General features: G+C 45.6%; 2 protein-coding genes and 1 non-coding gene across 4 annotated transcripts; 1 reads left to right on the top strand and 2 right to left on the bottom strand.

Annotated features, from left to right (window-relative positions):
- Nucleotides 1–1,412: 1,412 nt before the first annotated feature.
- LOC136481349 (protein LEAD-SENSITIVE 1-like) lies at nt 1,413–4,900 on the top strand. Of its 2 annotated transcripts, XM_066478707.1 has the most exons (4): nt 1,413–1,987; nt 4,086–4,108; nt 4,173–4,262; nt 4,332–4,900. In XM_066478707.1, the coding sequence occupies exons 1-4, from the start codon at nt 1,782–1,784 to the stop codon at nt 4,736–4,738; spliced, it is 726 nt and encodes a 241-aa protein (XP_066334804.1). In that variant the 5' UTR covers nt 1,413–1,781; the 3' UTR covers nt 4,739–4,900. The 2 variants fall into 2 exon arrangements, with proteins under 2 accessions (XP_066334804.1, XP_066334805.1); XM_066478708.1 differs by having other exon boundaries at nt 1,459–1,987; nt 4,086–4,262.
- Nucleotides 4,901–8,480: 3,580 nt separating this feature from the next.
- LOC136484649 (U5 spliceosomal RNA) lies at nt 8,481–8,598 on the bottom strand. Its single transcript, XR_010766150.1, has one exon. It is a non-coding gene; the product is annotated as a U5 spliceosomal RNA (small nuclear RNA).
- A 4,867-nt stretch (nt 8,599–13,465) lies between these two features.
- LOC136481348 (protein LEAD-SENSITIVE 1-like) lies at nt 13,466–14,770 on the bottom strand. Its single transcript, XM_066478705.1, has 2 exons — nt 14,636–14,770; nt 13,466–14,066 (listed from the first exon to the last, which is right to left on the bottom strand). Exons 1-2 carry the CDS (start codon nt 14,730–14,732, stop codon nt 13,594–13,596), a joined length of 570 nt encoding a protein of 189 aa, XP_066334802.1. The 5' UTR covers nt 14,733–14,770; the 3' UTR covers nt 13,466–13,593.
- Nucleotides 14,771–15,106: the final 336 nt, after the last annotated feature.

Here is a 15,106-nt window from a genome sequence, read left to right as displayed (position 1 = left end):
TGGCACCCCTGGTGGGCATTTGCAGAGTGGAATATATATATATATATATATATATATATATATATATATATATATATATATATATATATATATATATATATATGACATCGTCATCCGAATACATATGATCATTGTATATGTAATCCTATCCAAATTGAAAGTTGTATCATTTTTCCTTTCAGTAAATTTCTCTACTAGGAGGAGCTTGTACATTTTTTTGTTATATATGGACAGGGGGTTGACAGTGTTGTCAAGCCGTATAGAAGGGTGGCAGCTTAGACTCGGCGATCACATCGCTGCCTATACTTACTCCTATCATAGTAAGACCAATCGTTTTTATTAATCCTACTATGCTCAGAACCGATCGTTTCCTATTTTCTAGGAACCGAATTTCTTCAAAAACCGCGGAACTGAACCGAAAACCGAATGCCCACCCTGATGATGGGTGGTATGATTGAAGGTGGCATTGCTTCGCTTGGGAACGCATATGGAGGAGACGTCAAGGTCGTGGAAGAGACCCGATGCCCTAGCTACCGCTGCATAGGATTTTCTTTTCTATTCGATTAGTCCATGAGGCTTGTATCAAATTCGTATTTCCATATTATTTTAGTATGTAACAAGTCATTGTACATTGTTTATCCATATATGGATGTGATACTATGCCGAGATGAGTTCTGTACGTGATAGCTGTTAATTCTAGGACTACCACAATGGAACAGAGAGTCGGGTTCTTGGTAAGAGAACCCGGTTCGTTTCAGTGCACGCGTCCATCCGCGAAGGACAAAGGAGAGAACTGATTTTCTCGGGACTTGGAACGTGAAGTCCTTATAATTTGTTCGCCAACACATCGTCAACATATATTTTTGACTGCTTGGTACCGAAGTTGTAGAGCTGGATGAAATATATAACTTTTGCAGTTGATGACTTTTTCCATTGAGGTGGCTTAGAGTATACCAAATAAATACGCAATTCAAAGTTCAGAGGTGAATACAAAAGAATAATATCCCTTATCTAGTGAAGAAGTGATGTGTATGTGGGATGGTAAGAAGGCTATGCATGGAGCAAGAGGCCTTAGGCTCGGATCTTATCCTAGCCCGACTGTAAGCAAGCTAAATGTACTATTCAAGCATATAAAGGGAATTATTGCTGCCAAAGAAAAGCATAAAGGGATGGCAGTACAACTGTCAATCAGCTAAGAATAAATTCATCTGTGATAACCCAATGCATAAATGCCTAGGCTGCTGAGAATAAATTAATTTGTGATAGCCCAATGCATAAATGTCTAGTCCGCTGAGAATAAATTCATTTGTGATAACCTAGTGTAACCTATAAAGGCCAAGCTAGACCTTAATAGGGCTGCCATAAGAAACCTCCTGTCAGCCACGACATGATAATACTATTAAGTCCTCCTCCAGTAGGGTGGCGATGTCGCCAGCGGACGTGGAGGAGAGAGAAGGCACAGACGTAGGCAAGTGCTTCGGGAAATGTGCGGAGAGAGGGGGAGGGAGTGGGGACGCATATGGAAACGTGCGAGACCGGCGCTTCGCTTTGCGCTAGCACGCTGCTTTTTGCACCGTTCACGAGTAATTAAATTATTATTTTGGCCGGCGACATCGCTGGCCGTTGGTGGAGGCCTATATATGCCTCGGACTCAGATCACGCCGAATCCAAATATATGCCATCCGAATAAATATGATCACTGTATACATCTTTCATGATGGCGTATTCTCTAAGCGAAAGATTTGGATGCGCCTTGGCCGGCATTTGCATAATCCTAATATATGCCATCCGTCGTATATATAGCTTCCATCCGAATCGAAAGTTGTACCATTTTGCCTTCAGTTAATTTCTGTAGTAGCTTGCACATTTTTCCTTATGGACAGGGGGGTGACGGTGGTCTCGAGCCGTATAGAACGGTGGCAGCTCAGACCCGGCGATCATATCTTCGCCTGGCGCAGCAGCCATGCCAAGGCCTTTCCCCATCATGGTAAGACCAATCGTTTTTATTAGTCCCATCCACCTGCTTATTAATGGAAGAAGCACGCATTTATTAAGAGGGTGAGGTGAAGTTAGTTTAGTTTTGTCCTGGGTGCATGAATTCCGAGGAATGTTTTTTTTACGACAAAAGAAGAATTATATTATATTATAGCTGGGTACATCATCACGTTATAAGCACTCTGTAATACTCTACATATATCCAGAAACTGATTTTCATCTAAATTATACCCACGCCGTGAATAGCTCTAAATCTCAAATCCAAACCTGTATGACGCTTCGTATGGATGAGCGCGTAGGCAAACATTTGGTAAAAAGCCCTGAGAACAGATGCCCAACGAACGACGACCAATATTCCTACAGGCGGACTTGAGAAACTTCTCCTTTATAGTGTCTTCCTTCTTCCTCTTTCTGCCACCGAAGAATGATGAAGACTGATCTGAAACTTATTCTCCCTAGTCCTTCATCGTAGCCAGATCTAACCACAACAAAATGGAGAAGAGACCAGAGAAAATTATTCCATGGCGACGACATAATCTCCGCCTTGATGTCGTCGTTCGGAAAGAAAAGTCTCCATGTCGTCATGCCGAGAAAGTTGTTGATGGCGTAGTTGTCGCTCTCATCTTCAATAGAGCCGCTATGTAGAAAACAAATCCACCCTGCCCCCTCGCCGTCGCCGGAGAGGAGGAGGAGGAGATAAATCCCCAGTACCAAGAAACTTGGCATGGAGAGACCCTAACCCTGAGGACTCGATCTACTAGAAAGACTTATTAAAAACAATGAATCCCCACTCCCTCCGGCCTCCGGCGAGATGCCGGAGGGGGACCAGCGGTGGTGGCGGTGGTGCTAGGGCATGTCGCAAGGAGCAGTGTTCTCAAGCACTGCAGTTTATCAGACAGCGACACTAGTTCCGAGGAATGTTGGCGTTGTAGCAATTTCGCACTCTGGCGATGTTTCGCTGGTAGGTTTTGGGTCCGCAACCTAGTTAAGTTAAGTTAAGTAATTCTTTTTTTTGTCTATTGTATAGGCTTGTTCGCTTGAGCTATTCAGCCGACTTTAATCCGTATAAATCAGTCGTGCAACAGTGTTTTCCTATCCCAACAAATCGGCCATACAAATCAGCAGAAGCCGCTTTAATATCAGCCGATAGAGGGATACCAATCTTTTTAAGGCTGGATAATTATTACTTCAGTTCCATTCAATTAATCAATTATGCTCTTTTGGCTATATGCATTTTTTATACTCCCGGGAGTAGTTACTCTCATCTTCAATAAACCATATTGCGTATGTGTGCATACTTATTTATTAGTTTGAGATATTGTGTTTTGAAATTTTGAATCATGAAAATATTCGGTGCTTGCATGCACGCCAGAGATGTATCAGATGAGTTGGTGGATAGTAGTATTCAAATAATAATCAAATAAGCGCCGGTTATAACTACATTACAAACGAAGTTATAACTACGTTACAAACAAAGTTGTAACTTGGGAGTAGATAGTTATATTCGCTTTAGTTTGGTGGGAAGGGACTGCGGGGGCCGCTGGCGGGAGGTGGAAGCAGGGGGATGTGTGTAGCGCTAGTGTTTACTGTACACGCGTACATTTTAATCACTCCGTATATATATTTTCAGTTACTCCCACGTGTATATCTCAGGATTTATGGTGTATATGGCCTGACGAAGTGTATGTATGCGGAGTATGTGATCGTACTAGACGATATCTAGGGTAGTATGTATGTCAAGTATGCAAGTATACATAGAGTATATGGTTATACTAATTTTATATATTATTATAATGATATTATTATATTATATGAAAAAAAATATGGGCTAGCTCTTTTGAAAATTTTTACGTAGTAAGATTTTGAGTATCCTAAAATTAGTAAATAAATATATATACTCAAACTGATAAATGAGTATGTATCCATATGCAACGTGGTTTATTGGAGATGGGAGTATATATGGTAGCTAGACCCGGTAGTAGGAAAAAATGCAAATCATTTTTTAGGCTGGCTAATTGTTACCACGTACATACTTCAGTTCCATTCAATTAAGTACTTTAGTGTATTAACTTGAGTGAGTGTACATACAGGAATCTACGAAAGCCACGCGAAGGTGATCCACTTCAACGCCCCTTTAGCGCAGTCCTCCTCTTTTACAGGCGTATTCACACGTGCAGTCGTAGCAGCAGCCGTAGCAACAGCAAAAACAGCAGCAACAGCAATAGCAGGGCCACTAGCAGGAGCAGCAACAGCAGCGGTCGTGATGGGTACGTCTTCTTATATTATTATAAGAAGCCACAATTAACCGCTGCTAACTAACTAGCTGAAGCGAACAGGAAGAGCAGCAGAGGCGGCAAGCTATGCCTTCTGCCGGGAGTGCCGTGAAGCTATGCGTGGCGGCGGCGTCGTCTGGTGCTGCCTGGACTGCTTCCTGGAAGGGGATAATCTTAATCTTAGCCTCTTCGCCTACTCAGTGCCTGCTGGGTTCTATGCCGCGAGCAGCAATATTGGGGTGATTGCCAACAGGGCTCTACAAACCTGCGTCGAGGCAGCTGCAGATCCCCCCGAGCAAGTCTTGTCACGCGCCAACCGCCTACTCGACTGCAACGGCTTCGGCATCTACGACCCTGTGCTCAATAACTGCTTCGACTTTGCCTTTTACTGCAAGACATGCCGCCGTTGTGACACCCCAGCAAGACAGCTGCCTCCTGCGCGTGACAGGACGACCTGCATGATCATGTAGTGTGTTAAATTACTCCTCCTACATACATATAATGCTTGTGGTGAACACAGAACCCAGCAAGCAAGCCTTATATATATATAGGGAGAATAATGACCAACCAGCTACGGAGTATATTAATTTGTATGTGTATCGAGAGAGTATTGACCAACCAACTACATCCTACCTGTGTGCATGCTATTTACAAGATCCAGTGCTCGATGGAAATAAACGTCACGTCCCAATGCAATTTGGCCAAGCAAAGAAACGATGAAAAGTAGCTAGCTTACAACTCCATCGATCTCAGCATAATATATAATACACGTACGTACATGTGTATAATGAAGCCTTATCTATAATGAAGCCAGGACATCGGTGCCCTTTACTTTAAAATCGAGTGGGTGCAATTGATAGATAAGGCTTCATTGTAGATTATTTTTAGTTTTGGCTGTCAGCAATTGCAGCCGTACGTGCGTGCAATTTGACTTGGGTTCAACGAAACATGACATCAATTTGGCTCCGATGCTCCTTTTTTTTCCTCGACCGTGCCTCGTGGCACGTTTTTCAATTAAGAGCTAGGGAGTAGAGTGAAAATTACCATCGGGCACCGCCCGACACAGGAAGAAGAAAAAAGAGCTAGCTCTGTTAACAGCGCATGCAAACACACATCAGAGGAGACCCAACAGGTGCCGATATCCAGCCAAATCCCATTGCCTTGCCCTTGCTTCATCCATGATAATGCTGAGAAGCTGAGCCACCGGGGACTCTGAACGTTCTGCTACCTGTTTCTTTCCTTCCACAGCATCCAGCCAACCAGCAGTACCAACGAGTCGATTAGTCGAAGCCCCGACGTGCCTGCTTTGGCACTTGCTTCCTAGCAGCGAGCCACCAGGTCCAGAATGAAGCACTACGCGGCTGGTGAGGCTCTGAGCATCGCCGCGAATGAAGCCCAAGGTTCCCATGATACGACGACTCCAGATTTCGTTGCTAAAGATACATGCATACATCCCACGAGCAGAGCAGATGGTCGATGGTTTCAGCGTGCTGAGAGCAGAGAGCACAGGCATCAGAGTCTGCGAGCACAGGCATCGGCTTCTGGACGCTTTCGACGGGCGCTCGTACGTCCTGTGGAGCACCAACCAGATGAAATACTTGACCCTAGGCGGTGCATATATTGGTTTTCCACAACTCCTTGGTCCCCATGAGATTGTGCGAGCCCAGAAACAGCGCCCTGTAAGCGGGGCCGATGACGCCGAGTAAATACCATCCAAAGACCACCTCCACAGCAGCCTGCCCTGTCGGACACATCAGGCTGAAGCTGCCCGTCCTGAAGAATAATGTCCCAGATTCGAATATAGTCTATGAGCACTTGAACCGTGAGGAAGGCTCTCCTTCGCCTGCCCATGGAGACAGACAGAGCGCGATCGAAAGGTGAACCGGAATCGCGGAGAGCGTAACCGCCGTCAGCGTCGCCCTGCCAGCCAAGTTGAGCATTCCTCCTTTCCAGTTGGGTATTCTGGTAGCCACCGCATCGATCAGCGGCAATTCATCATTTTTTTTTCTGAGCCTGTAAATTGAGAGCGGCACCCCCCAGTACTTGCACGGGAAGGTACCAATCCGGCATTTGAGGGTCGTCTGGATGAGCTCTTTTTGATCCTCTGAACAGTGCATTGGGGTGGCGATGCATTTTTCCAGGTTGGTAAACAGCCCTCAGGTTTCTCCAAAGATGCATGGTAAGAATCTCTGTGAGCAGAATGAGGTACAACGCCTCTTATGTTATCCATACCACTTACTTGGCAAATCCTTTCAGAGCTACATTGCCGCGGTCTCTCTGATGCTCTTATCATGCAATGCGGAGTACAACGCCTCTTATGTTATGCATGCCACACTAGTAGAGAACAGACTTTCGGGTTTGGCTTTAGGAGGTGTTTGGTTCGAGCTACTAAACTTTAGTAGCTACTAAACGGTTTAGTCACTTTTAGTAACTCCAGAGTTACTAGAGAGGACTAAAACCCTTTTAGTAGCTTTTAGTCATAGCGTTTGGTTAAAAAGTTACTAAAGTGACTAAAAGCTACTAAATTTAGTAGCTACTAGGCGAACCAAACAGACCCTTAGTCTCGGCCAGATTTGGACCCGGGACTAAAGAGAGCATTAGTCCCGGTTGGAGCAACCAACCGGGACAAAAGTCCGCTGCTCAACGATTACCGTCGCAGGCTTTTGCGCAGGAGGGGACCTCTAGTCCCGGTTGGTGGTTTCAACCGGGACTAAAGGTCATCCTCTAGTCCCGGTTGGAGCTACTCGCCATGACTAAATCTTTAATCCTGGTTGGTGACTCAAACCTGGACTATAAGGAGATCTGTAATCCGGGTTTGAACCACAAACTGGGACTATAGTTCCCGGGCTATATACTTTCTCCTTCCTCCTCCAGCCCGAGCCATTTGAAGCTCTCTGCTTGCTCTCTGTTCTTGCTCGTGGAAGGAGTTCATGCTTGCGGGATTGGTGAAGACTTCATTCCTCCATCCATTCTTCAGTTCTAAAGGTTAGCAACTTCATCCTCTCATGTTTCATCACTAGCATGGCTTATTTCGTGGTATAGAAATAGAGAAATTTCTGGTTGTTTAGATTGGGAACAATGGTGGTTTTTTTACTTATATGTCATTTGAGCTCAAAATCACTTAATAGTTTTGCATATGTAGATGAAGGAAGCTTATAGTAGTTCATCAAAACTAGTATGCTTCTTCCATTGCTAGTATATATAGCTCATTTCATGGTTTAAAAATAGAGAAATTTAAGATTTTTTACATTAGAAATAATGGTGGATTTTTTGGGATTTAAATACCATTGTGTGCTAGTATATATAGCTCATTTCATGGTTTAGAAATACAGAAATTTAAGATTTTTTACATTAGAAATAATGGTGGATTTTTCCGGACCGCCCTCTCATTGCGTGCGGCGAGTGTGAGCAGAAGATTATGTTGGAGTACAGAGTGAAGGAGGGTCCCAACAAGGGCCTATCTTGTACAAGTGTCCGGATCGTAATGTGAGTTCTTTTGGCCACGTTGTTTTTTATGGTTTGCAGCTATTTTTGTGATGATATTTTAATTAAAGTCTTGATTTGGTGTTCTAATTTCAGTGGGCTGATACTGGATGTGAAGGCTGGTACTAGGAAGAAGAGTATATTGAGCACGTGCAAAACTCATCTAATGTGGCTGAGGCGGCGGATAAGAATGCATCTGTGCATGAAGAGGCAGTGAGCCAGAAGGAAAAGCCCATTAATGAAGAAGTGAAGAAGAATTTCTCTATTTAGTTGGAATTGGTGACGAAATCCTTATTCTTTTGAAGTGAAGGAGGAGATTTGGTTTGTTTAGTATTAGTTGGGATTGTATACATTGTATCAATGATTTAATAAGTTAATGCTCAAGTCAAATATCTATGCGCTAGTACAGAACCCGGTTGAGAAACTCCTTCAGTCCTGGTTTCCCAACCGAAAGTACGAATTCAGGAAAAAAGGCCGACCTTGGGCACGGGACTAAAGGTTTTCTTTATTTTTAATTTTTTTATTTCTATTTTCAATTGATGAAATTTTTAATTTTTTTATTTCTATTTTCAATTGATGATTCATTATGATTTTCAAATACACATTCTACTAATAATATTTAATGCAAAATTTTGAATTTATTAACATATTTAAAGAACTTTGAATTTACTAAACATATTTATTAATTTAATAATATAAATATTTTGTTTTGAATTTAATTTGTTGGGCACCTCCTTACAAAGCTGGCACCCTCCGAAAATTAGTGTATGCTGCTTATTGTGGCGTGCACACGATATTCTTTAGTAAAAGGCGAAAGAATACTTCGCTTTGTGCTCACCACGCAGCTGCGCGCCTTGAACCGGTGCACCTGGCCCTTGTTATGTAGCCAGTCTGTGCTCCGCCTCCTCTTTACGCTACCGATGTGGTGCTATCTCCTCGCAGCAGCGCAACGAACAACTCCTCACCTTACCATTCGGCTCAGACTCGGTACAGTAATAGGCCGGCCACATTCATTCGCTTGGAAATCATGGGCCGCTTTCTTACCTTCTGTGGCCCACTAGATGCGTCTGGTGACTGACACATGATGCTGGATTGCTGGTGGGTGGGTCTGGCCTCTGTGGTGTTGTTCAGAAGCAACAGTAGTATCCTCCTGCCATGGCTGGTCCTGGTCCGTATCGTATACTGGTACGTTCAGAAGCAGTGATCTTCAATTGCTTATAAAACGTTGCAATGTGCTGTTCGGTGAGAAGAGATGGAGATATACTAGAGCTGGCCTGTCACGACAGAGGGTACGTACGCATTGAAAATGCAACTTGTACAGCGAGTGAGATTCCCCGAGACCCAAATGCAACTGGGCGACGCGCTGTACTGCTGTAGTGATGCTGCCGTCGATGGTTTCGGTTTAATTAAGATGAACGAACCGCTGACCAAGAGTAAACTTTTACTCCTGGTTGGAGGCACCAACCGAAAGTAAAAGTTAACCTTTAGTCTTGGTTGGTAGCTCTAACCGGGACTAAAGGTCCCCTGCAGCAAAAGCCTACCGCAGTAGCCGTTGGGCAGGGACCTTTAGTCCTGGTTGGAGCTACCAACCGGGACTAAAGGTTTCTCTAGTCCCGAGCGTGAAAAATACCAGGACTAAAGCCAAACTTCAAAGTGGATCAAAAGTCGTTTCTCTACTAGTGATGGTAGGATATTAATTATTCATGTTTCGAAATGTATATTTGGACCTTTTATTTAATTAATCATGCATGTTGTGTAATATATGGGTATTGGAATGTTCAAGTTTTTTATATGCTTATGTAATGCAGATGTACAACGCTGATCGCCGCTGCCCAGAGTTCATTGAGGGTATGCATGATTTCATACGTGTATCGGAGCCTATACAAGGATGGATCCGCAGGGATATACACGTGCATAGCCGGCAGCCTAGGCAATTCAATCCAATCCATTCACACCTACACCTTGATTTATTGAAATCTAAGGGGCGCTGACCACCAACGCGTCCTCGCCCGTTAGTCCTCAGCCGTCCGCGGTACGTACACGGATAGCCGCAATCATAGAAGGAACACCCGAGCATGAGCAAACATAGAATTGCGCAGAGTGGCCGACTCCTCCATGTAAGTTCACTTTCCAATTCCAGGCTGACTACTGAGTTTTGACCTTTTGGCCTTCGATTTCGATCGATGGCTTGTGCACACATCAACACACATGCAAGTGCGCATATTAGCACATACGTTAATTTGAATGGTTTTGAGAGTTCCGAGGGTAAGATGTCTGGTTTCGAAGTTCGTGGAGGAAAATCAGATCATGACGATAGTTCACTAAAGTGAAATGGACTTTTTCCTAAACAAAATGCAAGCTATCTTTTTTGTTTTTGTTTTGAGAAGTAAAATTTGGTCGTCTTGTACCTATCGTGTGACGGTATGACTTAAGTTGAAAAGTTTTGCGACTGTCATTCACGCAAACACTAGTAAAATTCGGTCCTCTTGTACTGCCATAGTCCGCTGCAAGCCGCCAAGTCGAAAACATGAACAGCTGCCTCTGATCGTCACCAAACTAGCTGCGTCCTTCGAGATATGATATTCTCAGCGACCTAGTTGCTTCATCGAAGATGGCAGAAATATCAAGCATGGCATCCGACTACCATCCGAAGACCTCCTTGCACCGAAACTGCCGACTGTTGTGCAGGACCACCCGTCACCTCACCACGCAGGCCACCTCGGCAATGCACTTACGTTGCCCATCACATCCCACGCCGGCCACTCATGCCAACTTCGTGGACACCCCTAGCGCACGGCCCAGCCATACCGTCACCCGACAATTAACACACAGAAGCATGCCCTCAAACATTGCGCTTGTGTCCTCGTCATAGCCGCCTTTCGCCACCACTAACACCTGCATCTCGAATCCGCAACAAAGCCTCCACCTTTCTTAACTTCGGCTTGCAAAGCCTGCCGTCGCCGCTGCTCCGGCCATCCTCACCATAGCGAGCACCAATCCACCGCACGCATGCAGCCTCTAAACCGTTGGATTACATGGCCACAATGTTGCCGCACAGTCGTCCTCCATGGCACCACGTTGTCACATACCCACATGGCCGTCGCACGCACGACCTCTGCCCCGCTGCACGCGCATATCTGCGCCGCCGTGCCGTCCATGAACAGGCTGCGCACCGTCCACTAGCGGCCTCCGTGCTGCCGCGGTGCACGCGCGGGCCTTCGTGCCATCCCTGAGTGGGCTCCGTGCCGCCTCTGTACACGCGTGGGCCTCCGCGCCACCTCCATGCCGCGCCGTCATTGCACATGCTCGGACCTCCGCGCCACCGCCGCACCACCTCCACGCTGCACCGCCGTTGTGCACGCAGGTCTCCACGCCGCCGCCGCTCCACCGCAGCCCACACGCTTGCTCCGTGCTTCCGCCGCTACCAAGGCAAGGCGTTCACGCCGCCGCCGGCCGGGCAACGGCCCCACGGCACCTCCACCACCGACAAGCTCCACCTGAGCAGATCCGGCCCAGGGACCGCTGGATCCATCCTCGGAGGCGGCGGATCTGCGGCCTCCACCCGGTGCAGCAACCCCAGCCACCATCTTCGCGGCATCACAGGCCGGAGGCAGTGGAAGAAGAAGAAAGCAAAAGGAACCCCGCCGCTGCCTTCCTTGCGTCAGCGCGTGCATCCGGCGGCGCACTCTGGCAGCGGCGAAGTCGAGGGGCCGGTGGAGGAAGCTTGGCGGCGCGGGTGTCGGAGTTCTGCCCGTGTCGCCGAAAGGGGCAACGCGGGGATGAGCCTTTCTGTCGATCTGAAACTATTTATGAACTAATTGTGATAGTTTGAATAGAAAGAGATGACAATTTTTGGAGGTTCAAAAACAGAAATGATCCTCAAGTAAAAATACAGGTTTCTGTATTTATTTTGACACCAGATGTGAGCTCAAATAGCGACCAAGATTAGGACCAGTGTGCCTCAAGTATAACAACAAGGTTCTTGATCGTGCTTAGTGGAAGGTACAGCCTGTAGAAGCGAAGAGCATGTCGGACCACCTAAAGTGAGGTAGGTTTTGCTGCATGCCTATGCATTCATCGTCGTCCTGACTTTTGGGCAGTGGCTAGGGAGATCACATCTCCTAAAAAGATCATCATGAAAGGAACATGTAAAGAACAAACACTTCTCTTATATTTCAGGTGTCTGAATTTTAAGATGATTTCAGACAACGCTCTTATACAACCAACTAGTACAAGTAAATTATTACTTTTGTGATTTATTATTTATCTTTGTATCATAACATATTAAATTTTTGTCCTTGTCTGACTATAGAAATAATTGTAAATTGTTAATTGCGTTTGTGCCAACACGAATAAGATTTTGTCGGTTTTGTGGTTTTGTCTAATGAGTTTTTTTATTCTCGAAATTGAAAATTGCAGATTATGCCTATGGCTGTGTTTAGTTGGATGAAATTTGAGAATATGGCTACTGTAGCATTTTCGTTTTTATTTGGCAATTAGTATTCAATCATGGACTAATTAGGCTCGAAACGTTCATCTCGCGATTTCCCACCAAACTGTGCAATTAGTTATTTTTTCGTCTACATTTAATGTTCCATGCACGTATCGTTAAACACGCGACGGTCACGACCCCGCTCGGGCGCGTCTCCCTTTCCCTCCCACGTTCTTCCACCCGCTCGCACCCGCGCCAGCGGCTAGGGTTCCGGCGAGGAGCTCGCCGGCGTCGAGTAAGTTCAGCGCGAGATCTCTCGGACTCTCCCCCTCTTCTTCTCCATCTTCGGTGAGCATAGAAGAGGGTTCGAGGGGAGCAAGGCCTCCCAGGCGGTGGGGATGGCGGAGGGCGGCGTTAGGGCCCTGGCGGTGGAGGCGGACGGGCCAGGTCAGGGCGGGGTCGTCGCGGCGAGCTCGCCGGCACGCTACCCTGGGGTTAGGGTTGGTGGGGTCGAGGGGCAAGGGCGGGTTGCGGGTGGAGCGGCGAGGCGGCTCGCCGCCGGCCGCCGGTGGTGGGGGCAGGGGCGAGGTCGAGAACGGCGAAGGCGGGGGCGGACACAATTTTAAAAACATAATCAATCCATGAATAACATGAACCAAACATAGCCACGCAGCTTGTAAAATCGATGTGCAGTAAAGCAATGCATTGATGTGACAGCGCTAGAAAAAAAAATCGAAATACAGTGAAGCCGTACTCCCATATTCTAAAGGAATATCTGTGCTAATAATCCGATGGGAGTTGGGAGGGGGCATCCAGGTTAGAACGTAGCCTGCTTCTGCTGACCCTCCGTACGTGGATCGCGGAAACCACGACGCCATAGGCAACGTACGGGGATCTCGCGCTGCAGGGACAGGGAACGGAACTGCGGACTGCGAACGAAGCGAGAGTTCTGTGGGGGAGTCAGGAACGACGCGATTAACGAGCCAATTAATAAACCGCTAGATTCACGAGCCAAGCGCCCAAGCCAAACCAATCCGCTCGGTGGTCACAGGTCCGGGTCCGGCTATAGGATTAGATATCATAATACATTTCATTAAGATAAGAGAAGGAGATGCGGCCCGCAAACATAACATATATATATATATATGTAGGATATAATCCGGCATACTATATTATACACACACATAAGCCAGACCAGACCAGCCTTATTAGAGATAATTAGCCCTGTTCGGCTGGTGGTTTTTCGACTGATTCAATAGTATTTATGTGAGAGAGAATAAGCTGAAGTACGGCAACAGGGTGATTAATATAATATATGGAGAAGCTAAGCAGTCTTTTTGTTGATGACGGCGTGGGTGGTAGTAAGTACTCAAGCGCGCGAACAGCAGCAAAATAAATAAAGAGAAATAATCAAAAGAGCCAGCGACGAATAGCGCTGCGCAGCTCTTGCGCAGAAATAGTGGAGGGCTCAACAATCATCTCTGGTAGTAAACGATACCGGCGCCCTGTCTTGCAGTAAAAGGCAAAGTCGAAGCAGTTATTGAGCACAGCGTCGTAGCTGCTTAATCCGAAGCCGAATAAGTAGGGGCGCAAGAGCAGTTCGTTGGCGCGGCGCAAGACCGTCTCGGGGGGGTCTTCATCTTCCATGGAGCAGGTGTCTTGAAGAACACCAGTATTGCTCATGTTATAGAACCACCAAGACACCGAGTACACGAAGAGTTTAAGTTTATTTCCTCCTCCTTCCAGGAAGCAGTTAAGGCAGCAGACCATGACGCCGCCTCCACGCTTAGCGTTACTGCACCTGCTGCAGGTTCCATCAACTATGGAGGACAGCGATAAAGCGCTGGTGAACTGGATGACCTTCTCGTCGCTTTCGTAGATTCCTGTACAATCAAATTACTGTAACATATATAGTTCAAGACCCTAATTGATTAATTAATTGACTGGAACTGCCCCCCCCCCCCCCCCCCCCCCCTGCCCCACCCAATCTAGAACTAAAGTTTAGTGGGACTAAATTTTAGGTGGCTAAAGTAAAGTTTAGTTTAGTGATATTTGGATACATGGACTAAAAGTAAACTAAAAGCAATGGACATAGAATCATGTGCACCTTTTAGTCCATGTTTACCAATAAATGAACTAATGAGTAGTTGGGTTGAAAACTAAAAATTAGTTCAGTCAACCTGTTTAAACAGGCCCTTAAACTAGGTCCGATGAGAAATATATTTATGTTTTTAGATTCACTATGACAAATATTTTCATAATCTATAATTTATACGTTGTAAAACTATAATTTCTTTAAAATAGATGGTCAAAGATAGTAATATTTGATTTTATGACAAAGCTAGTGTAACATGTAAAAAAGAACAGAGAGAGTAATAACTACTAAATATACGCTTCTTTCGTTAAGGTGCATGCATGCATGGGACTAATATATAAAAACGATTGGTATTACCATGATGGGAGTACACGGAGCGCCAGACGTAAATGTGATCGCCGCGTCTAAGTTGCCACCTTTCTATAGTGCTAGAGAACACTGACACCCTGTCCATAAAGGAAAATCGTGCAGACTACCAAGGAGAAATAAAATATACTACACCTTTCAATTCCGATGGAAGTTCTATATATAGTGCTCGGATGGCATATATTTGGATTCTGCAAATGCCCACCAAAGGCCCATCCGAATCTTTAGCTTAGGTAATGCGCCATCATGAAAGTTGTATATAGTGATCGCATTTATTCAATAGCATATATATTTTGATTCAGCATGATCTGTCCAAGTATATATAGCTAATAACACTATATATGGCCTCCAACGGCTAGCGATGTCGCCAGCGAAAAAATATATATATAGTTATTATTATTGTATTATACTTGATGAACGGCGAGAATGGCAGCGTGCTAGTGCAAAGCGAAGCACAGTCTC

The sequence above is a fragment of the Miscanthus floridulus genome, chromosome 9, assembly GCF_019320115.1.
Source record: "Miscanthus floridulus cultivar M001 chromosome 9, ASM1932011v1, whole genome shotgun sequence".
Taxonomy (NCBI): domain Eukaryota; kingdom Viridiplantae; phylum Streptophyta; class Magnoliopsida; order Poales; family Poaceae; genus Miscanthus; species Miscanthus floridulus.
Note: the sequence above shows the minus strand (reverse complement) of the source record. Positions and strands in the feature narration are given on the sequence as shown.